This window comes from Halichoerus grypus, chromosome 8 (assembly GCF_964656455.1).
Source record: "Halichoerus grypus chromosome 8, mHalGry1.hap1.1, whole genome shotgun sequence".
Taxonomy (NCBI): domain Eukaryota; kingdom Metazoa; phylum Chordata; class Mammalia; order Carnivora; family Phocidae; genus Halichoerus; species Halichoerus grypus.
This window is the reverse complement of record NC_135719.1, coordinates 93,735,078-93,759,555: the sequence shown is the minus strand read 5'-3', so window position 1 is coordinate 93,759,555 and position 24,478 is coordinate 93,735,078. Positions and strand designations below refer to the sequence as shown.

The following is a 24,478-nucleotide window of genomic DNA, read 5'->3' as shown; positions in this document are numbered from 1 at the left end:
CCAGTCTTCAAAGGCTGGTACCTTAAAGTTAGCAGACTGCTCACTATTATTCATGTTTTTTGTGCATGTTCTCCAGTTTGTCCAGTGTCTTTAAAAATATTGGCCCTGGCACGCCTGGGTGGCCTGGTCGGTTGAATGTTCAACTCTTGATTTTGGCTTGGGTAGTGATCTCAGGGTCATGGGATCAATGTGGGACTTGATCCACGCTTGCCTCCACGCTCAGCAGGGAGTCTGCTCGAGATTCTCTCTCTCCCTCTGACCCTCTGCCCCTTCCCCCTGCGCTCTCTCATTCTCTCTAAAATAAATAAATAAACACAATCTTAAAAAAATATTTGCCCCTATATAATAATCCAGTTTAATCATTATAAAGGGAAGTGGGACTGATATCTTCCTTGATTTAGACTTTTACTTCTATTTTAATGCTGACATGTTTCACTATCAGCTTACACTAATACTCTAACACTAATACTAATATCACTAATACCTAGCCTGCTTAGCCTCCCAAGCCAAGCGAAGTCTCTCCTAGTTTGGACATATACAATTAATATATCTTTTTCATTTACTGCTGCACAAGAAACCACAGAAAACATGGTGGCTTAAAACAGCAGCTATTTTATTTAATTTTGTCAACTTGGGTTTGAAGCACCTGGGCAATTTACTCTGCCAGCCCTTCCTGGCATCACTCATTCAGCTGCAGTCAGTTGGGCGGGTGGCCATGGGCCTGACAGGTGGTGCTGACTTCTGCTGGGGCTCTCTCTTTCTGTGGTATCTCATTCTCACCCAGATAAGCTCAGACTTACTCACCTAGGGAACACATCAGCAAAAGAGAAATACTGAAGTTTAGAAGTTGTACATCACTTGGTTTATTTTATTGGTTAAAGGGAGTCACAGGCCAGCCCAGATTCCCAGGGTGGGGGAATAAATTCCACCTTTTGACAGGAGCAGTTGCAAAAAATTCATGGCCATTTTTATTCCACAATACTGATATTAAAAAAGTGCAAGATTTTACCTTTATCCATGTCAGATTTAATCTTGGTAAATTAATTAATTAATTTATTTATAGAGTTTATTTATTTGGCAGCGACAGACAGCACAAGCAGGGGGAGCGGCAGGCAGAGGGAGAGGGAGAAGGAGACTCCCCGCTGAGCAGGGAGCCCGATGTGGGGCTCGATCCCAGGACCCTGGGATCAGACCTGAGCTGAAGGCAGACGCTTAATGGACTGAGCCACCCAGGTGCCCCCATCTTGGTAAATTTAGTTAATTTTTCCAGCAATTTAACATCTTTTGTTATCTTGAGTTTATTACTTTTTGTACTTATGATAAACTTACCTTTTATGTTTTTAACTTAGGTATTAAAAAATGTTGAACAAAAAAGTACTGAAACAAACTCTTAGAGACATCCCTACAGGGTCATAATATGTATTCCTATTCGATTAACTATGGATTATCCGAACTGTGCAGTCACTTCTTGATCTTGTCCACAAAGATATTTTGAGATAGTCTGTCAAAATCAAGATATTTTAGAGTTCTTCCTCCTTACCTATCAGTTATAGAGGTTAATTCCTGAGATGCAGTTAGACTTGCAAAGTATATGGTAACTGGGATCAGCCTGGCTGCCGAGGATAAGCTCTTAGTGGGTACATCAGTGAGTGACTTGGGGGGTCTGCAACTATGGTAACTCGACTGGCTGTAGGGTGCCATCCAAAAGCACTGTTAACTATTTCAATTAAGTACCTAAAGGGCTTAATTTGGGCTTTAACAGATACCCAAATAGGTCTACCTGATGATCTGTGGCATGGAAACAGAGTTTCTGGGCTGTGATGATATTTGGCAAATATGATGAGTTTGTAGGCCACTGCTTGCTTAAGCTGATATCATTCCTAGTATGGTCCACAGCACATAGCACTTACTCTATTTTTAAATTTAATTTTGAGGGTTGGTCTACCTGTGTTTCAACATTCAAGATATATTTACTGAAAAACTTCATTGAGAGGTCCATGAGTCATTCTTTATTAAAAGCAAAAAATGAATTCCAAAATATTACCAACTTAACAACACTATGATGGTATTATGCATTTTGCCTTACCAAAAAAGACATCATTTTTTTTGAACAGGTTCACTATTATATAGATGTGGACCTAGAAACAGATATTATTTTTTATAAAATTTAAAGCCTAAAACATTTTTGTATTCTTGTTAGCAAACTCAGTGTTACTCTATAAATAAATAAATTAAATTGTGGTTAATTTGGAAATGGGCATAATTTATTTACCTGGAACAGGACATTATAACATTAATAGCTAAAATAAGATTTCAAATGTAATTATACTAGAGAAAATGAGGGAAAAACTGATACTGGCAGGAATGTAGAAAGCCAAAGTAATTATAACCAGGCCAATTTACTGAAGGAAAGAAGATACAGGACAATTATTTACTATTTAAATTCATATAAAATATTTTGAAAAGGACATCACAAATATATCATTATAAGTAGATAAATAGGAATTTCAGATGAGCACCACTTTTAAGATTTTATTTATTTATTTATTTATTTGAGAGAGAGAGAGCGAGAGCACACACAGGGAGCCTGACATGGAGCTTGATCCCGGGCCCCTGGGATCATGACCTTAGCCAAAGGCAGATACTTAACCAACTGAGCCACCCAGGCACCCCAAGATATTAATTATAAAACAGATTTAAAAGATATTTGTCTTTTTCTTAGAAAATATTACTAATGCAAATGACTAGGGAAACTTTTAAAAGCCTTGATAAAAGATTGTGTTAAAAATCTTAGCCTTGGGGGCGCCTGGGTGGCTCAGTCGTTAAGCGTCTGCCTTCGGCTCAGGTCATGATCCCGGGGTCCTGTGATCAAGGCCCGCGTCGGGCTCCCTGCTCGGCGGGAAGCCTGCTTCTCCCTCTCCCACTCCCCCGGCTTGTGTTCCCTCTCTCACTATCTCTCTCTCTGTCAAATAAATAAATTAAAAAAAAAAAAAAAAATCTTAGCCTTGGGGCCCCTGGGTGACTCAGTCAGTTGAGCGGCTGACTCTTGATTTGGGCTCAGGTCATGATCTCAGGGTTGTGGAACTGAGCCCCACCTAGGGCTCTGCGCTCAGTGGGGAGTCTGCTTCTCTCTGGCTCCCTCTGCCCCTCCCCCCCAGTTGCCCCACACTCTCAACTAACTAATTAAATAAATAAATGTTTAAAAACAAAAATCTTAGCTTGGTTAACATGTCATTGATAAGTTTACATGGATATACTGTGACAATGAGAATCAAGCATTTGTCTCCCCTGTTAATCCTTATAAAATCTTTGATATTAAGGAGAAACCAAAAAATGCATTTAAAAAGGCTCTCTTACTACTTACTTGATTCAGGTCTCTCCAATATTTTATGATTGTCATGAGATTTAAGAATTCCCATCAGTACTGAAATGTTGGTAAACTTACAGCCTACGTAGGCTAGAGCAGAGTACATGCCTCGGTTTTGTTTAAATACATTCAGTAAAAAGGCCTACATTCAGCAAAAGCTGTGCATTCTTGGCTCTAGTTTTGACCTAAAAATAACTTTCAAATCAGTAATGTAAATTGAGTATACATAGTTTTCACAACTTCCACTATTCCAAACACAAGATGATACTCAAGAAATAAACTTTACCAAATTATTATGGTTCTCAAAATGATTTGGGGTCATGTCTTCCCTACACCTCTAATAAAGCAGTCCAAGTAACATTTATCTTGTTTGGGTCAGGCATGGGGCAGAACTGTAAGAGTGGCCAAGTTTGCCTTTATTTCTCAAAGAGCTATGCCTAAAATAATTTGATAATGATAATTATTAAAACAGAATTCCACCAGTAATAGAGAACTCTAGAGAGAGAGAAAACCACAACCAAAACCCAAAATTAAATCCAATGCTGAGCAGAAATTGACCCAATGGCACTTCTTTCACTTCCCATTAAGAATCCAGTCTTCTATGGGGCACTTTGGTGGCTCAGTGGGTTAAGCAGCTAACTCTTGATTTCAACTCAGGTCATGATCTCAGGGTCCTGGGATAGAGCTCCAGGTTGGGCTCTGCACTCAGCAGGGAGTCCACTTCAGGATTCTCTCTCTCCCTCTGCCCGCCCCCCCCCCACTTGCTCTCTCTCTCAAAATTTTTTTTTTTTAAGATTTTATTTATTTGCGAGAGAGAGAATGAGAGACAGAGAGCATGAGAGGGAGGAGGGTCAGAGGGAGAAGCAGACTCCCTGCTAAGCAGGGAGCCTGATGTGGGACTCGATCCCGGGACTCCAGGATCATGACCTGAGCCGAAGGCAGTTGCTTAACCAACTGAGCCACCCAGGCGCCCTCTCTCTCTCTAAAATAAATAAATAAATCTTTTTAAAAAAAGGAATCCAGTCCTCTCACACCTCTCACATTCTCCTCCCTTTGACTCTTAATACTAGCCTTAAAAAAAAAGTTTTTTGAGAACAATCTTATGTGATTGAAAAAAAAGGCTATAAGAGTATCTGCATTTTATTATGAAACAAACCCAAATCTGTGAATTTCTGATACTGAAATTTTAGATATAAAATTATAGACAGTTATCAAAACAGATATATTTTGGAGACTGCATTATCTCTTATATGAAAACCAGGAATATGACTATTATCTCTGTCTACATACAAAACTGTCCCTGTTTGTTGTCAAGTGGTATTTTTGGCTGGATCTGCATCACTAAAAAAAAAAAAAAAAAAAAAAAAAAAAAAGAAAATGAAAACAAATTGGGTACATGCAGTCAACAATATTTAGTTTTAAAGCATCATTACTAACCATTTACTAATTAGCTTGTTGATTTCTTGCATAAATTTCAAGATAAATCTGATTCAATCATTTCCCCTAAACTATTTTCCTGTTTAAAAAATATTTCAAGTAACTAACAACGGATACAAATAATATGGATAGAATAATTTAGCTCCTCAGATATTTCATTATATAAAGCATTATCACTTAGACGATATCATTATCTTTAAAGAATATCATTCATTCATTCAGAAATTAAGCAGTAAACTTGGATTTATCTCTGAGATTAAAAAGAACATAAAAAAATCTTAGTACATGCACACTCAACTGTGCTTAGATTAGATATAGGATATTCCTTATTCAATGTCACTAGTATCTAAGGTAGACAAGATGCCGAAAAGTTACCTTTATTTTATTTTATTTTTAAAGATTTCATTTATTTATTTTGAGAGAGAGAGAAAGAGAGAGCAGCGAGTGTGAGCAGAGGGAGGGGCAGAGGCAGAGGGAGAGAGAGAATCTCAAGTAGACTCCATGCTGCGCACAGAGCCCTACACGGGGCTCCATCTCATGACCCTGAGATCATGACCTGAACTGAAATCAAGACTCAGATGCTTAACCGAATGAGCCACCCAGGTGTCCCATAACTCTATTTTAAATGTAGACTAACATTTGCTGTGTTCTATGTAACCTTGAATAATCAGGCTTGTCAATCAATCATAGTATCATTAGTATTAATTTAGAAGACTAGTAAAAAAAGTTAAACATATAACAAAATATATAAAACTGCATTCTTTACTTTTGTTTCACCCCATTTTAAAATTAGAACATGGAGAAAGAGTAGAGCTATATTTTTTTGTTATAGTATCTCTAAGGTAATTTTATTTCAAGTTTTGGATTTTAAAATAATAACTTTGGTATAATTTTACCCATGGCTTAATTAAGACTTTGTTAGTAAATTAGATGTCTAGATAGTCTGTTGGATTCCAATTAGTCTACGGCAGCGCTAGTAGAGTGGATGATACTATTAGGAAAGTACTTATAGAAGATAATAGAGTATTTCACTTAAGCACCTACCTTAACATCAGAAAGTGATTGAGATAATAGGATGAATTAAGATCAAGTGACAATTTTATTGGACTCTTTCACTTTGTCTATGAGAGGATTTTCAAATCCTATGTAAGATTCCCAAGAAAACTCAATACCAGTAACAAGCCCATGAGGCTCCATGAGGGCAAGTAAAATGTGTATTTTGTTCATCATTGATACTTGGTAACTAGCAGAACAGGCTCTCAAAAATCAACAGGATATTATTTGTTTATGAATAGATATTATACACACGTGTACACACACAGGGAATAAGAAGTAATTTCATTTACAATCTCAACTCTAAAACATGGATTGAAATTTTGATGATGACCCCTAAAAGTAGCTTTCAAGAATAAAAAGCAAACTACTCCATGTGGAGACTTATAGTAAATGTTTTATTCAGTCAAGGGCCCTTGCAGAAGAACATTAAATAATACAGCAGTTATCTGAATAGATTCCTCCCATTTTATTTTATATATATATTTTAAAGATTTTATTTATTTATTTGACAGAGGGAGAGAGAGAGGACAAGCAGGGGAAGTGGCAGAGGAAGAAGGAGAAGCAGGCTCCCCACTGAGGAGGGAGTTGGATGTGGGGCTTGATCCCAGAACTCTGGGATCATGACCTGAGCCAAAGGCAGATGCTTACTTAACTGACTGAGCCACCCAGGCGCCCTGACTCCTCCCATTTTAAATGGAGGGAGTTTGGGAGCTTGGTGGGAAAGATCATAAATGAAACTTCACCCTAAGTGAGAACTAAGTTAAGGTTATCCTTTCTGCTTCAGGAGGGATTTAGTTAATGTGATAACAACGAATTACTGATTCTGAAAACCAGTATTGTCACCTCTTCTTTTTGATTTCATAACTTGTAAGGAGACAAAAATGAAGCATGCAAAGGAATGAAGTTGCCATGGATGTGGATTACTGATGCATCATCTTTTTTTTTTTTTTTTTAAGACTTTTATTTATTTATTTGGGAGAGAGAGAGCATGCACACGAGCAGGGGGAGGGGCAGAGACAGAGGGAGCAGCAGATTCCCCACTGAGCAGGGAGCCTGACACAGGCTCCATCCCAGGACCCTGACATCACGACCTGAGCTGAAGGCAGACGCTTAACCAACTGAGCCACCCAGGTGCCCTTACTGATGCATTTTCTATGGGAAAAGCATCAGAGTAAAAAATAAACAGACACATGGCAAAATATGGGATAAACAAATTGATAACAAGGTCAACCATTTTAATTATTTCATTAAAAACTCTTGATTTCTAAGAACTGAAACAGGGTATGATAGTGGTATATTGAAAAAGGATGCAGATTTGTGGGAAGATTCCTCTTCCTTTTCTTATTCTGGCTTTTGTGTTCTGTCCCTGCTCCCCAGCTTCTGGGACAATCCATATGAACACTTGCTTAAGTTACATCTGAAAGTACATAGAAGTTCTTTACTTCTTTTAAATTGAAATGGACTGTCTGTTGGTGTATCATTGTCTAATTTAAAATATCAGTTTCACTATTTCAGAGTGCCTTCTGTTGAAAATTAAGAGTGATAAGTTGTTTCTTTCTAAGTGTTTTGAAAACTGCTCAATTATATTTCCTTAAAGTTTTTTTCCTATGGAGAACTGATCCTTGGTTTCAAGATAAGGATATAGTAAATAGAAATTTGAGGTTTAATCTCATTCGTGGTATTATTAGGCTGCTAGGTAGTCATTGCTAATTTCTGGCAGCTTAAAAACTGTATGTTATCAGACTCATATATTTTATATAGAGTCCTAAATTCTTTAGATAAATAAATCAATCTTCTTAAAACATCAGAATTCAGCAAAGTAATATAACCATGAAAAGGCAGATTTCTCTGAAAAGATTATGACATATAATAGTCATAGAACATACATTATTTAACTAAAATTGCCATCAGAACAACATATAAAAGGGAAAATGTTATAAAGATCAACACCACATATATAAAAGAGGTTTATACTTTCATCTATCTTAAAAACAGTCTATTCCAAACACACACACACACACACACACATTTTGTATTTTATAGATAAGGAATTCTGGATGCACAGAAAGATGAGCATTTCTGACTGATCTTCATTTCTTTCTGATTTCTGATTTTTATATGCCACTTGTAAAAGTAATTTCCATTCTTTAATATCCATTCACTTCACAGTTAATACTTCTCAAGCACCATAGAAGACTTGAAATTAAATCACATACATCTTTCTTATATGTGTTAAAGTGTTAGTATTAGGGATTAATGGGCTTTATTCTCAGTATCAGGATTATTCATTGGTAGTATGTTAGTGACATAGGGATACATTAACTTTTTTGAGCTGACAGGACATTAGCAAACTGCTTCAGAGACTGAGTTACAATGATCTTAAATGTGAATTATATTTATGTTAGTTTATTTACAGTAACTTATTCACCAGGATATTTTTCATATGATTTCCTTTAGACTTATAGTATTTGCACTGTTAACAATACACACAGATTTTTATATTCTAGAAACTACCATATATTTGGCAGCAAAGATAATAAGGCCTTGTATATTTATGATTCTGATTTACTAAGTACTAGAGAGCAATTTGTTTTTTTAAGATTTTATTTATTTATTTGATAGAGAGAGAGAAAGCACGAGCAGGGGGAGAGGCAAAGGGAAAAGCATACTCCTTGCTGAGCAGGTAGCTGGATGCTGACTGGGCTCGATCCCAGGACCCTGGGATCACGACCTGAACTGAAGGCAGACGCCCAACCGACTGAGCCACCCAGGCACCCCATACAGAGCAATTTGTAAGGCCAATGAAAACTATTCTTTTCTTAATTGGTAGAGCAATTCTCATATGTGTGTGAAGAAAAGAGCCTCAAACCCACTTCCTGGTAAAATCCTACAAGTTTTTCAAATATTCTACAAAGCATGATACATGAATTATAATTTATTGTTATTTTTCCTTAGATTAGCTTAGGTTTGGGCAATATGGTAGTGTTTACATCTTCTGGTATGTGTTTTGTTACCTAAATTTAGTAGAAATATTTCTTTTTTTTTTTTTTTTTTTTTTTTTTTTTTTAAAGATTTTATTTATTTATTCATGAGAGACAGAGAGAGAGAGAGACAGAGGCAGAGGGAGAAGCAGGCTCCCCGCGGAGCAGGGAGCCCGATGCGGGACTCGATCCCAGGACCCTGGGATCACGACCTGAGCCGAAGGCAGACGCTTAACCGACTGAGCCACCCAGGCGTCCCGAGTAGAAATATTTCTTTGACGGGGTGCCTGGGTGGCTCATTCGTTAAGCGTCTGCCTTCAGCTCAGGTCATGATCCCAGGGTCCTGGGATAGAGCCCCGCATCGGGCTCCCCACTCCATGGGGCCTGCTTCTCTCCACCACTTGCGCTCTCTCTCTCAAATAGATAAATAAAATCTAAAAAAAATATTTGAGTAAATAACCTAGATGATATGAATGAATAATTTTTGTAAATCTGTGCTAGTAGCCTATCCTCATTATGTGCATTTTGAAACAAAATAATTATAAAAATTCTTTCTATATGCTGCTCTCAGCTGCTTATATCTGGACTTTTAAATACTCGCCCACCAACCTGGTTCAGAGAATTCGGATATCACCAATGATATCACCTCACGAACTGATCTGCTGTCTGCCCAGCAGAGGAGTTACATATTGCCTTTTGAAGAATGACACCTCCAACCACAGCCTTGACATTTGGCCTAACTTTGAATGGCTTGAGATACAGCTCTTAAGAATAATCTTTATCATTCAGAATAACTTTGGACATTCTGACTTTTAGCACTAAACTCCACAAAAAGAGTTTAATTATGTGGGAAACAGGGTTATATAATCTAAATTGCTATCATTCCAAAGACAGTCTCATGGGTATTTCTATTATTCCCAGAGAAGAATCCTTGGAAGCCTTCCCTTCTTTTGCTTTTCAGTTTCTGGAAGCCAGTTTTGATGAGTTTTATATCTGCCATCTGACAGTACTGTTCTCAAACTCAACTTAATATTTTTTCTCATAAGTTTATAAGTTAGGGTTACATAGAAAGAAAATGAAATTAGTTCTTAGCATTGAACTAAAGACATTGTATTGATGGCACTGTGTCGTTTCTATCTCTTAGCCAGAAAAATCTTAAAATACCGACTACTTCTTTACCCTTCACATCTCTTTAGTCACCAAATCATAGTTTTTCTCTATAGTATTTCTGATATGAATCCCTTTCTTCCCTTCTCCCTGCTACCAACCTACACCAGCACACCAGTTGTCTGTTATTATTGTACTATATTATTATCACAGCTTCTTAGCTGGTACTTTTATTTCTAAAACCAGCCTGCTTCAATTAATCTTCCACAGTGCTAAGAGAGCCCGAAGTTCCTAAAACGCTCTTTCTTTGCTGCCTTCAAAACTCTACATTGGTTTCTTACTCCCTATCACATGAAATCGAACTGCCTTTGCATCCTCGGGAAGGCTCTCAGGAATTCGGGTGTTCTCGCCTGTCTGATACCCCACAGGGACCGCTGTTCTGCCAGCTGGCCCTCTCTACGATCTCCTCTCATAAAATATAGTCATATGCGTACCTTTGCTTCATTTATGCTGTTTCTCTCTTCTACACTCTCTTCTTTCCTCTCTGCTTATTCCTATCCCACTCATTCCAGAGGGCCAAGTTCAATTTCCTTGAGGCCTTCCTTTTCTCTATATTACCTGCACTGAACAATTAATTGGTTATTCACTACCATTCTCTTCTATGAAATGATTTTTAAAAAACAAGGTGAAATATATATATGAATATACTACTGGCATTATATACAGATACAAGATGTCATATTGTTTTGCACCCAACAATTCCACTTCCAGGAATTTGTGCCCTCTCTAAATTTTTAGCTAGAAGTATATTTACTGCAGCAGTATTTGGAAACAACTAAATACACGCGCCCTAAACTTCCTATGGGCAGGAGCCTTATAGCATACTGTTTATTTACACTGCCAAATTTAATAGAGTGCTAAGTACATGATACAATGTTTTTTGTGTTTTTTTTTTTTGGTGAGTTTTTACAAAGTCTTTCCCTGTATCTTGTAATAACACTAACAGATGGAAATAAAATCCAAATTTGTTGCTCCTCCCCACACTTCTAAAATACCATATCTTTTCAAGAAGAGAGAATTTGTTTTTAATTCCATGTAGTATGTAGTCAGACCAAGAAACTTTTTGTATTAAGGCTGACAATGAAATGGCTAGGAGGAAAGGTATTACCAGCTGTAAAGGAACAGTTGAAAGAGTTCATCTTACTCATAATTGTTACCTTTTTGCCAAAAAGTTTTCATAGGCGGCGTGCTTCTAATGCTATGTACATACACCCAAAGTCTTAAATCATTCATATTAACCTGTCAAAAGGCTGGTCCACTATTTTGACATGCTTGCTGAGAACAGATGACTTACTATCCTCAAAGCAAGCTATTAACTCCTGTCTAAACTTTCTCAATCTGAACTACTGTAAGGCAGCTCTTTGATGGGATGCACTCTCCTTTCTTCAGCTTCACATCATTCTGCTCTATTATGTGCCAACGTCTTTGAAGGCTATAAAAAAGCCATATTTTAACAAGTATCGAAATTAAAAGAATTTTTTTCTTAGTCGTACCATAAGAAGTACATCCAAATTAAATTCCTGCTATCACTATATATCCTTATATGTACAGCTTTTATAATTTAGGTCATTCTTACCATAGAAAGTACTTATGGTAATGTATTTTATTATTAGAGGACAAGATGAAATATTACCAATCTACTATAAAACACTCAGCACATTGGGGCGCCTGGGTGGCTCAGTTGGTTAAGCGACTGCCTTCAGCTTAGGTCATGATCCTGGAGTCCCTGGATCGAGTCCCGCATCGGGCTCCCTGCTCGGCAGGGTGTTTGCTTCTCCCTCTGACCCTCCCCCCTCTCATGTGCTCTCTCTCAAAAAAATAAATAAAATCTTTAAAAAAAAAAAACACTCAGCACCATATTTCTCTCTTTTCCATGTACCTGAAGAGATTTAAAATCTGCAGTTCTTCAGTGGCACTTCTATAAATAGTATAACTGTTTTTCTAATTAATAGAAACCTTTTCTAGCAATTACTTTTTAACTCAGTAATTCCACTTCCAGGAATTTGTGTCCCCTGCAGTAACTGCAGATATGTGCAAATATTTAGCTGCAAGAATGTTCACTGTAGCAGTACTTTAAATCAACTCAATAGTAACAATAATGAATTAGTTAAATAATTATGGTACAACCATACAATAGATTTAGAGCCATTTAGACCACTTAGTGAAAGATTATACATAAAGTTTAGACATAAAGTTATTCATCATATATTAAGTGAATTAAGTTATAAAATTGTATGTATTATATGAAAACATCTTGTAAAAATGCCAAGTTGCTTAGTGATATTTAAATTTTTTTCAAAAATTAATGTAAATTGTTTCAGTTATTTGAAAAAATATATATTATGATTAAAAAGCATTTTCAAATGTGTGGCCTATCAAAACAATATTAATTAATATATCTCTTGGTAAACATGAACACATGCACATAACTATTAAAGTGAACAAGGGGGCATTTAAAAGAGAAAAATGTAACTTCTTTCTTTTTTTTTTTAATTTTTTTATTGTTATGTTAATCCCCATACATTACATTATTAGTTTTAGATATAGTGTTCCATGATTCATTGTTTGTGCATAACACCCAGTGCTCCATGCAGAACGTGCCCTCCTCAATACCCATCACCAGGCTAACCCATCCTCCCACCCCCCTCCCCTCTAGAACCCTCAGTTTGTTTTTCAGAGTCCATCGTCTCTCATGGTTCATCTACCCCTCTGATCTCCCCTCCCTTCATTCTTCCCCTCCTGCTACATTCTTCTTCTTCTTTTTTTCTTTCTTAACATATATTGCATTATTTGAATGTAACCTCTTTCTTTTTCTTCCCATTCTCATTTATTTTTTGCTGACCTCTCTCCAGGTGTGGGAATCCTATGAGACTGACAGAGAGCTTAAAAGTTATATGTGGCTGTAAAGTATTTACATTCAGTATGTATACTATTCACAGTTTTTTTTTTTTTTTTTAAAGATTTTATTTACTTATTTGACAGAGAGAGACACAGCAAGAGAAGGAACACAAGCAGGGGGAGTGGCAGACAGAGGGAGAAGCAGGCTTCCCGCTGAGTGGGGAGCCCGATGCGAGGCTCGATCCCAGGACCCTGGGATCATGACCTGAGCTGAAGGCAGACGCTTAACAACTGAGCCACCCAGGTGCCCCGATATACTATTCACAGTTTTATAATTTTATTTCTCATAGCTAGGAATTTCCCAGAAAAATAAATTAAGGGGATGTATGCTATACAAAGATTTATTCCGTTGTTTTTTAACATCACATATTAAGGCTGTATAATTTTGCTAAGTATTTACAATATTTAACAAGATGATTTGAATTGAAAGAGACAGATTTCCTTACACAGTCAAGGCTCTCTCAGGTACTTCCCTTTCATCTCCCACACCCTAATGAAGCCAATCCAGCATCTAAGTACTCAAGCCTCTCATTGTGTTTTGATCCTGTTTGTTCTATCCATGCAGGATATTTACTTTGGAAGGGGAGATTTATGGCTGAAGAACATGACTAAATAGCTTATTTGCAAAGATAAACCAACCTGAATTAGTATTAACGTATAAAAACCCACTGGACTACTAACTAATAAAAACAATCTTTTGTTAAAAGAAAAAAAAAAGAACACAAAGGCATGGCTATAAATATCTAACGCATTTTCTAGGCAGATAATCATAAATAATAATAACAAAAAACCTCAAATAAGCAACTCAAGAGATGGCAAGCTGCCTTAGTTATCATACAATACCTACAATATAACAAATCTGACATTGTAAAAGAAAAAAAACCCACAACTTCTCTATTGAAAAAAAATAATGTAAGCAAAGTTTTAAATGAGGAAAAATGTTCACAGTACATTTAATAAGAAGCTGATTTATTTACTATCCTAAGAGGTCTTAAAAATCAATAAACAATCCAATACAAAAATGGGAAAAAGTCATGAACAGGCAGTTCAAATAAAAATATATTGTAAATAAAAATATATAAAGCTGCTTAACTTCATTCGTAATTAAAGCAGTGCGTATTGAAATGAGATGTAATATTTTATCTTTCAGATTGGAAGATTAAAAACCTTAATAATATTAAATAGTAGTAAAGCTTGGGGAAATAGCATTCTTATAGATTATTAGTTGTCAAAGAACTTTTTAAAACAACAATTTAGCAATACTTAAAAAGGCACACTTTTTTGAAACTTACGTTTTTTTCATTTATAGAAATTTATCCTATCGATCTATTGAAAAACTACATACAAATATGTTTAAAGAAGGCTGCTCACTTGTAACATTGTTTGTAACAGCACATTAAAAAAACAAACAAACCCAAATAAGCCCAAATTCTTTTCTCACAGAATTTGCACTCTAGTCTGTAAAAGATGTAATAGAGCAATTTAAAGATTTAAATTATACTTTTATAATGTTTTGCATTGGCTAGAAATTAATAATTGGTGCTTATATTTTTGAAAGTCTGTAAGGAAGCTGATAATATTTTAGAGACTATAATTTCAAAGTTAATTTTTTCAGCACTATGAAAACAAACACATTTGCCTTGACTTTTCTTGCCCACATCGGTATAAATCCTTATTCATGATAGGCAAAATGCTTTGCTTAAAACAGTGATCACATTCACAGAATTGTGAGGAAAAAGTCTTTAGGGAGTAGGCCAAAACAGCTTGCATTTGGGCTCCAATGAAAACCTGATGCTCTAAAAAATAATTTTAATTGTTTCTATAGTTTGTCTTCTCCTTTAGTGGCCCAGGCCTCAAAAGCTAGCTGGAGCTTGTAATAAAAGGACATCTTTTCCAGATAAAACCACAAACCCCTCTTTCAAAAGATCTTTAATGTGTGTTCTTTTTACTTAACCCAACTAATAGGTGGTTATGTATCTCACTAAACATGGAACTTAGTTGACTTACGAAATTCCAGGAAAAAACTTTAACTACAGTGAAATAAAGTTTTGGAGAAAATGTTGAAATGTAAAAAGTTCCACTTGTGACAAATTCCTGAAAATAAACTCAGCCTAGTCCATTAAGTTACTGCATCCACTGGTATTATAAAGCAGCATATACACAACTACCCTGACCAGAGCTTTGGCATAAATATTAGCTTGGAGAGGCTCATATTCAATAAAATTATTAAAGTTCCTATTTTAAAGTAGTTCTCACTCTTTTGTGATTCTTCTGTCCCTAAAAATTAAACGACTTTTGATATGCCATAATCTCTTAGACATACTCTTTTAAAGCAGCCATTAGAAATATTCTCTACTTTTTTTCACTGATACTCACCACTACTGAGGAATAGTCAATATACCTCCATAGAGGAGTGGTGAGATCTTTCCCCTTAATTTCAATGATTGATATTAAAGGTATAACAATAATGTAAAATCTTCACCAGGCATCCTTTTTGTTAATTTATCAGGTCCAACTACCTTTTTATGGAAAAGGAGGCTATATTCATGTGAAATCCTTTAATGTGTAATTCCAAAATTCATAAAGCTCCTAAAAGCCAAAAGATTTTTATAAGTTTGCTGCAAACTCATGTAGAAGGAAAACCTGATCGAGGGTGACAATTCATATATTTCATTAAATTGTGCTTCTCTAGAACAATTGGTGTTACATAATAAAAGAGAAAATATATATCATTTTACCTTTATAAAATTTGAAAAATTCTAAACTCTGAAACACAACGTATAGCCCCAAGGGCTTTAAATGAAGGATGTAGGTCTATTTAGGTTCTGTGTTGTTATTTCTTTAGTCGGTGAATATTGTACATATGCCATTGCATATTTGATACTTCAAAATCATATTTTGGGGAAGAGGTTGAATCTTCAATTTTAGACCCTTTTCTACAGCATGTTCTTCTAACTGGTAATCAAGACTAGAAACATGGGGTGCCTGGGTGGCTCAGTCAGTTAAGCGTCTGTCTTCAGCTCAGGTCATGATCTCAGGGTCCTGGGATGGAGTCCTGCATCAGGCTCCCTGCTCAGTGGGAAGTCTGCTTCTCCCTCTGCCTCTCCCCCTGCTTGTGCTCTCTCTCTCTCTGTCAAATAAATAAAATTAAAAAAAAAAAAAAAAGACTAGAAACATAACCCACAGAGTTAATGGAACATGCATGCTTTTTACTACTATAAAACCTTCCCTGACTGACCCAAGTTTTCCTAGTGCCCCTACAGTATCATATATTTCTCCTATTATAATTATTGTTTACTTGTCAATATCCTTTCCCAGATTATAATAAACTCAGTGATGGCAGATGATGCTGCCTTTAATCTTATTTACCTGTGATATCCGCTGGGTAGATACCCAGTGTCTACCTCAATGCTTGATGAACAGTATATACTTGATTAAAATAATATTTGAATGGGAGAGCAGAAGAAATAGTTTCAAAAAATATTCTAAGTACCTTCAGATAATCCAAAGTACATAGAAAAGCGCAGGTACTACTCTCTTTCATTATTTAAAGCTCCGCAGGTACTACTCTCTTTCATTATTTAAAGCTCCTTTTAGTATGATTTTATCAAAATATTTTAACAGCTGTCCACTCACTGACATTTCTATTATGGTAATAATCACACTTTTTATTATTTCAGCTTATTTTTGGTAATCTTTCATGTTAATTATTACAATTCCTTGTCATTTAAAAATAAGCTTCAGTGTTTAAATACTTATATTTGATAACTTAATTTTTTACTGAATTTCCATCGCTATTGAATTTTTTAAACTATGCTTAACATCAGTCATAGCATCAATATCAATAATAAATGGATTTGAAGTGCCAATACAATTGCTACACTTCAACATACATTCAAATAATATAGACTGGTTTTCTACATTTACCATAGCTGAGTGTTTCCCCCAACCCCTGGGCCATTATTTTATTTTTCTCATTTTTACTAGTAGGGCTGGCTTAAATCTTGACTCAGATTCTCTGTGTTCACCTTCATTTAAAAGAAGTAAAAATCTAATTCCTCCTTCCTTGTTTCTTACATTAGCTAGCTGCACTTAGAGTTTTAAACTTGAAATTTGTAAGTAGGAAGCGATCCAGACTAAGAGCACCACAGACGGATCCAACTAACTGCCCTGTTCAAGATCTATTAGTTTCTGAATATGTATGATTTTTGGTACTTAATTTTGGGTCAGACCTTGGTTTCTTTAGAAGTTTTGACCCCGCCATGACCTTTGGTTTACTTAGATAGGCTCTTGTAGATTTTCAGAGGATTGTGATGGTATCCTAAGGTCAGACTGTGGTTGTTCATTTTCCCACAACTGTCACTGCTCATAAAGCAATATGATTAACTGAATGTCTTACAGACCACCAATTTTCAGCTACATTAGGCCCAATAAAAGTAACTTAACTTAAAAAAAACTTTGTTGAAGGCAACTTCTGACATGGCTCCCAATGATTCCTACCTCCTAGTATTCACACCACTGTGTAATCGCCTCCCCATTGGTGTGGACTGGACCTACTGACTTGCTTCTAATGAATAGAATATGGCAAAAATGATGGGATATTACTTCTGTGGTTAGGTAACAAAAGGCTATGACTTCCATTCAGCTAACTCACTCTCTCTCGCTCCCTTGCTTGTTCTTTTGGATAAAGCCACCTGCTATGTTGTGAGATGCTATAATGGAGAGGCCCACATAACAAGGAACCAAAGGCCTTGAAGTCTTGAGTGTGGGAGGAACTGAGGCCTTAGTCTAACAGCTTGTGAGAACTTAATCCTGACAACAGCCATGTGAATCATCTAGAAAGTAGATCTTTACCAGTCAGGCCTTGAGATGATGCAGCCTTGTGAGAGACTCAGAGTCAGAGGACCCAGTTAGGCTGCACTGAGATTCCTGACCCACAGAAACTGTGAGATAGTAATTATTTTAATGCACTACGTTTTAGGGTAATTTGTTACATAGCAATAGATAACTAAACTAATATAAATCTCAAAAGCAAAACATTTTTTGTTCTGAAACAAAATACAACATAAAATTATGGTTTCAAATTATATACCTGTCTGGTTAATATGTATCCATTATATCTTTTAATATGATAAAGTTCATTATTGGCAGGAAATACAAATAGCAAAGAAGATTTCTTGTACAAAATATTGACACATATGTACGAATGACAGAGTTTTAAAACCTAATCTAATTCTTGGCAAGATGGTTTGATGAAAACTTAGATAAAAATGATCTATATTATTGGAAGGAAAAATATACTAATTAGTGTTCTTGGATCATGCCTGGTATTGTAGACATCAAACACATCACAGGATGTTACCTGGCCTCATATAGCCTCAGGGTATGATTAGCATACAAGAGAACTGCAGGTTATCCTCTTTTCATTAGGATTTTTTATAATAAATATAACTAATATAAATCCCAAGTATTTTCCTAAATGGACTTATTCACAATTTGAAGGATTATCTGTTATAAGTGTAAGTCCTTTGAGAAAGTAAGATATCAATAAGGATACCTACTTGATGTCTCACATACGATTCAAACTTGTTAAAAATGTCTTTCCATTTCAACTCTGCTCTTAATAAATAGTATTTCCAACTATCAGGTTGCTCAAGACACAAATTTGGGAGTTCTCTTTGATACCCTGCATCCCATTCAAAAAGGCTACTGTCTGGATGCCACGCAGCTCTCAAGTCCCTCTTCTCTCTATCTCCAAGGACACTCCCCTGGTCCAAGCCACTACAATCTCTCCCCAGTGCCATTCCTTCTTAACGAGTCTCTCTACTTCCACTTTTGTCCCACCACAATTTATCCCTCACACAGCAGCCTTTAAATCTTTTAGAAATGCAAATGAGACTATGTCCCCTGATTAAAATCTATCAATGACTTCCACTGCTTGTAAGATAAAGTTTAAAGATGGAAACTAACGGAGAAAAACAACAAGGGTCCCAAGGTTCTTCAAGCTCTGACTCTGCATAGAACTCCATCCTCCTTTTATGTTCCAAGCTGCCCTCTGGCCGCAAAGATCTTCCTTCAGTGTATCAAATGTGCCAAGTTCTTTGCTTTGGCTTCTACATGGAAGCTTTTCCCCTGACCAATCCCCACTTATACTTCTGGTCCTAGCTTCTTCTCTTAACAGTGTCACTACGTGATACATGGTAGCTGTTTAAAAAATATTTGTTGAATGAAGACATGAATAAAATTGTTCAAGATAGTGCTATTGTAATTATAAATGGGAAAATATTTAAATGATGGCCTTTTATTCATTAGGAATATTCTCCTTCATCTTTTTTATTTAGAATGAAACATCAGCTTTGAGATCAGAAAAAAAATCTATTTATATTTGGCATGGCTATTATAACTCATCTGTTTACTCCTCAACCAACGCAACTATAATGGCTTGTATTTAGGTTTTCACTTTATAATAACTAATTAGGACATCTACATCAATTAAACCAATAATAAATACAATCAGTCACTAGTAGTCAAAAGGGCTATTTCTGAAAGTAATAAAATCTTTCAGGAAAACAGTATCAAAGCTATGTTTTATGGAAGTACAATCTTAGACTTGATCAAATTTCACTGAGTAATGAAACATTACATTAAGCAGGAATTATTTTAAAATGAGCAAGATGACATGATTGCTCAAGTAAATTCTTCAATGCTTTCATCTTATTCTCTTTTAAACACATTTACCTAATCAATGTAGAGTTTATAGTGTTTAAATTGTTACTTAAATGTTATTTAAAAGTTTTTAATGCATTTTTGCTATCCATCATAATATGATACAGAAAATGTATGAAACCAATATAAAATTCAATTACTAAGGATAAAAATTTTATTAACAGGTCTCAGTTTCATTCCCTAAATAAGAAATATGATTCATATTTATTAATTTGTTCAAAGATACCACTAACATGTAGCTCCTCAGAATAATTAAAGTGTATTCCTAGGATATAAACATTTTTATTGTTTTACTATTCACTGGATTTATTATTAAAAAAATTATGAGCAACACTATGACCAATTTATACCACACAATAAATGTTGTATTCTACGAAAGACAAATGTTTTCAGAGTCAATATAATCACAGCATACTTTCTTGGACTCATGTGTTCATTTGCAGTTTGCTTATAATTGCTTCATGGAGATAGGAGTTTGTACATTACAAAAAGGCCTTATTGATTTATTAGTTACAGAATATACTAAGCATACTCATAAAATGGAAAAGTTAGCTCTGGGGCTAGTATCATATAACAGCAAGTTGTAGAATACTTCAGAGCAAAATTAGAGTGTTGGCATAGGAAAGATAAACGGTATAAGCTGGACCAGCAAAGACTAATATTAGCAAGTCCACTAACACAAGCAAATCAGGTCTTAGAGTTGTATACTTTGCTCATGATGAGAAAAACATTTACTTAATTTTTAAAAGTATACAGTTAATTATTCTATAATGAACTATTAAATTTCCTTTTTTTGAAAAATGTTCTATTTGAAGATATGTAAAGAAACCAGTAACATTTATTTAGTATGCTCCAATACACACTTTTTCCAGCAAGCAATTCTTTTCTTTCAATAATTTATATCCTAATTTAACTAATTCAGGTAATTTATTGGACTTTATATGTGTTGGGGGGTGGTTAACAAATAATGAAAGTATTTTTAAATACATTTTTTTGAGAAAATAAATGTTTTTTAAGCAATATAAAGTGTGTTAAAATTGACAAGAGTAAAAAAGGTGTGCAAAACTATATAATGAAATTCTCTAAAGCATCATTTTTTCCTTTTGTAATTTAAAAATTCATAGGAGATCATGTAGTCAAAGGTGGTAATGTCTGCACTGAGTTCTATTTTTGAAGTCAAAATATAAAATCATTATTAAGCATTTTTGCCTTTTAAAGTGGATTACTTTGATAACTTGTGAGTGCATATGAATGAGCAAGGTGGAGGTTAAGCAAAGATCAGCATAGCATGTTCACGACTTAATCCCTCAGTTGAGCATAGCTGGTCAACATGTTGTTTTGACTCTATTTTTTTTCCTCAGTTGTAAATTGTTTAATTTCCACCTGTAATGGACCACTGAATACTTAGAGGAAGGAGAAAGTACACTGATGCTGAAATACAAATTAATGTGGGGCATAAATCTGTAAATTTACCTCAAGATTCTCTTCACCAGCTCTCTAAATTGTGTTCCTTTGATCAAACTACTCATATCACCTTATTTAGTAGGTGTTACTTAAAGAAAACAAAGTTAAGAACAAAAAATATTGGAATGATAATTAAACTTTATTAGTCTTATATGGAAGTAAAGATCAAAATATCTGTAATGTGTTATTTGTGGAAATATTCCAGCAAATGGATGCTTCTATTATTTCCTTTTAAAGGTAGAATGTTAAGAATTCCAAATATCATCTCACAAACAGTTATTTAATATTACTAAATTTTAATCTACTTTTTAATATGCATTTTGTCCCTAAACCAAACAATACACCATAATAAAACTTAATAAATTATGCTCTTTCTCATATGGTTGAAGTAAGTCAAATACCATGTGGTGTTACATATTATGAATATTAAAGATTGTACTTAAATAAAATTATAAATCAATGCAAATTAACTTCTTTTTCTTATATCAACCAAAAGGGATGCTCACAATTCTACTTAGAGAATATGTACTACTACCAAAGGGATTCAAGAGTCAAGAAAGGCTGGGAAACACTGCTGTAACACTGCTGAGTTTTTTCATCATTTTAAACCCAGAAAAGTTTCAATTAATGATGGAGGAAGTGAGTCACTGATATTCATACTGCCAAGTGAAACGCAGCAAGCTAGAATAACTGGTTAGTTTTATTAAGGTATCTTATTAAGATGGCTTATTAAGCTACTCACTATTGTTTTCATAGGGCTTTAAGCTGATACTAAACTTTAAAATGTAGGATTCTTTCCTTCCTAACTTTCATAAAAGTCATATATAATTAGCACTGAATGAAATTTTCTAATGTCAACATTTCAAATTTTGATTAACAGGGAATACAAATCAACCTTATTCAAGTTTAATTCAAAAGACTGGCAACATCCTTTGGGAGACTAGTGGAGATAATATTCAATGCACCTTCAAACTTCAGACTAAGCCAAGGGCCTACAAAGTAAAAGTAATATTCAACTTACTAAGCTAGCATCGTCACAGTAATATTCTCTACCTGATTTATGTTTGATTCATAAAAACCATACATTCTCAAATGGAAATAAACATTTTGGGTCTAGAATGCAATCAGGACCACCCTACTGTTGATAGATATGACGACTGATCTACACAGATGATCAAAATAAAGACAAAGCAACAATTGACAGAAGTGGTGCGGGTAGTGAACATGACATAGGAAACAAAGTCGGACAACGGGAGACACTCTGGATAGTATACAATGAAAACCCTGGTGAAATCCCATAGGGTGGAAGAACCACAGCTGTTCAGCTCTATTACAGTACTATCATTTCTGAATATGAAACACCAGTCAGTAGAAATCATACAAGCTAGGGTAACTTAGTAAGTTTTCATTATTATTTTTTGAATAATGGTAAACCAGGAGTGTCTTCTTTTTTCCTCCAGCAGTGTCTTTTTCACCTTTTATAGAGTATTAAGGGCTAGAACTGGGGTGAGATGAATGGAGCACTCAATTCAGGTGAAAAATTTAAGGGGGTATAAAAAAACCTCAGTAATCAAAATAAATAATAATTTCAACCAATATTTTTAAAAAATCAAAGTTAACACAAAAATTTCTTGATAAACAAAATATAAAAATTTAAATAAAGAAAGGATTAGTATCTACTCTAATACTGATAAAATTTGGCCAGATTTGGTCAGTGGGAACCTTTCCATGCTGGCTTCTGTGTCCTTTCACACGACCCTGTTAGTCTTTGAGTACTTGCTTTCTGGTATGAAAAGATACCCTAGACTCCCTGTACTTTCCCTTCTCCAGACCTAGGAGCTATCTCTTTCCCATCTACCTCCAAACGCTGGTAATTCATTAGTTGTGGGTTTATCCTTCCTATCCCTTTTATGCCTATTTTTCACATAAAAGGTAGGATATTATAAGTACTTGATTTTTTTTTTCAGTTAGGAATATGTCCTGAAATCACTCAATATCAGTTTATAGACCTTCCTTCTTTCTCTCTCTCTCTCTCTCTTTCACATTTGCATTGTATTCCACTATGTGAATATGTCATAGTTTATTCAACTACTCTCCTATTTGGATTGCTTCTGTTTGCTATTAAAAACAGTCGTGGGGGTGCCTGGGTGGCTCAGTTGGTTAAGCGTCTGCCTTCGGCTCAGGTCATGATCCAGGGTCCTGGGATCGGGTCCCACATCGGGCTCCCTGCTGAGTGGTGAGCCTGCTTCTCCCTCTCCTCCCAGCTCATCTCACTCGTGCTCTCTGTCGCTATCTTTGTCTCTCTCTCAAATAAATAAAACCTTTTTAAATAAATAAATAAAAACAATCCTGTAGGGGCGCTTGGATGGCTCAGTTGGTTGAGCCTCAACTATTGGTTTCAGCTCAGGTCGCAATCTCAGGGTCCTGGAATCGAGCCCTGCATCTGGCTCCTCACTCAGCATGGAGTCTGCTTGAGATTTTCTCTCCTTCTCTCTCTGCCCCACCTGCTCGTAGTCTCTCTCTCTCTCTCACTCAAGTAATTAAATAAATCTTTAAAAAACAAACAAAAAACCAATCCTGTAATTCCTATGTTGCTTCATATTCATGGAGGTATATATTCAGGATGGATTCCTAGAAGCAATTTTCCTTAATCAAAGTGTAAGTGCATGTGTAATTTTGTTAGATATTATAAAATTCTCCTCCACAGGGGTTTTACCGTTTTGCATTCTTATCAGTAATGTATGAGAATGCATAGAATCCTTTTTACTTCCAGTTTCCAAGATCTTTGTGAAGAATCTCTTTTTCCAAAGTTACATGGTATTTATTTTATGTCTCTGAGGCTAAAATTTATTATTTTTCTCACTTACTATTTCTAGTTCCCAAAAGGTGATTATAATTTTTTATTTATGACATGTATTACAAGATACTCTTTAGTCAATGGCTTACATTTATAGAGCACATTATACTTTTCAAAATACTTCTATGCACATGCATCTTATTTGATCCTCACAGCCATGTTTTGAAGTATAGGGCAAGTATATCAGTTCTACCTTCCAGATGAGGACACTGAGAAGAAACACAATTTAATGACTTCTACATACTCAGTTAATGACAGTCAAGGGTCCTGTTAGTTCACTGATATCTCTACTAGATACTAAGTTCCCTCCCCTTTAACATTCAATTCTAGTGCTTTAATTTATTATATATTGATGTCACTTATTAGATAAGAAGTAGTAGGCATACAGACTTACTAGTTATATTTACTTCACAAGTAGTAGAAATATGAAAGCTATTAATGAGTTATTGAAATTCATATGTTAAGCTAATTTTGGATAGTAAAGCTTAATTTTTGGGGGGTTTAGCTCAAGAATTTTACAAACTA

At 35.3% G+C, this 24,478-nt stretch overlaps 1 protein-coding gene across 14 annotated transcripts in view; it reads right to left on the bottom strand.

The window, feature by feature from the left end:
* MIPOL1 (mirror-image polydactyly 1) overlaps positions 1–24,478 on the bottom strand; it is a 306,247-nt gene that overhangs the window by 12,682 nt on the left and 269,087 nt on the right. Inside the window, exon 15 of one of the 14 annotated variants that reach the window (XM_078053592.1) lies at positions 593–804. The exons of the other annotated variants lie outside the window; for them this stretch is intronic. Coding sequence (XP_077909718.1) covers positions 801–804 — 4 coding nt within the window. The 3' untranslated portion in view covers positions 593–800. Of the gene's footprint in view, positions 1–592; positions 805–24,478 lie in introns of those variants that run through there. 14 annotated transcript variants of the gene reach the window in all.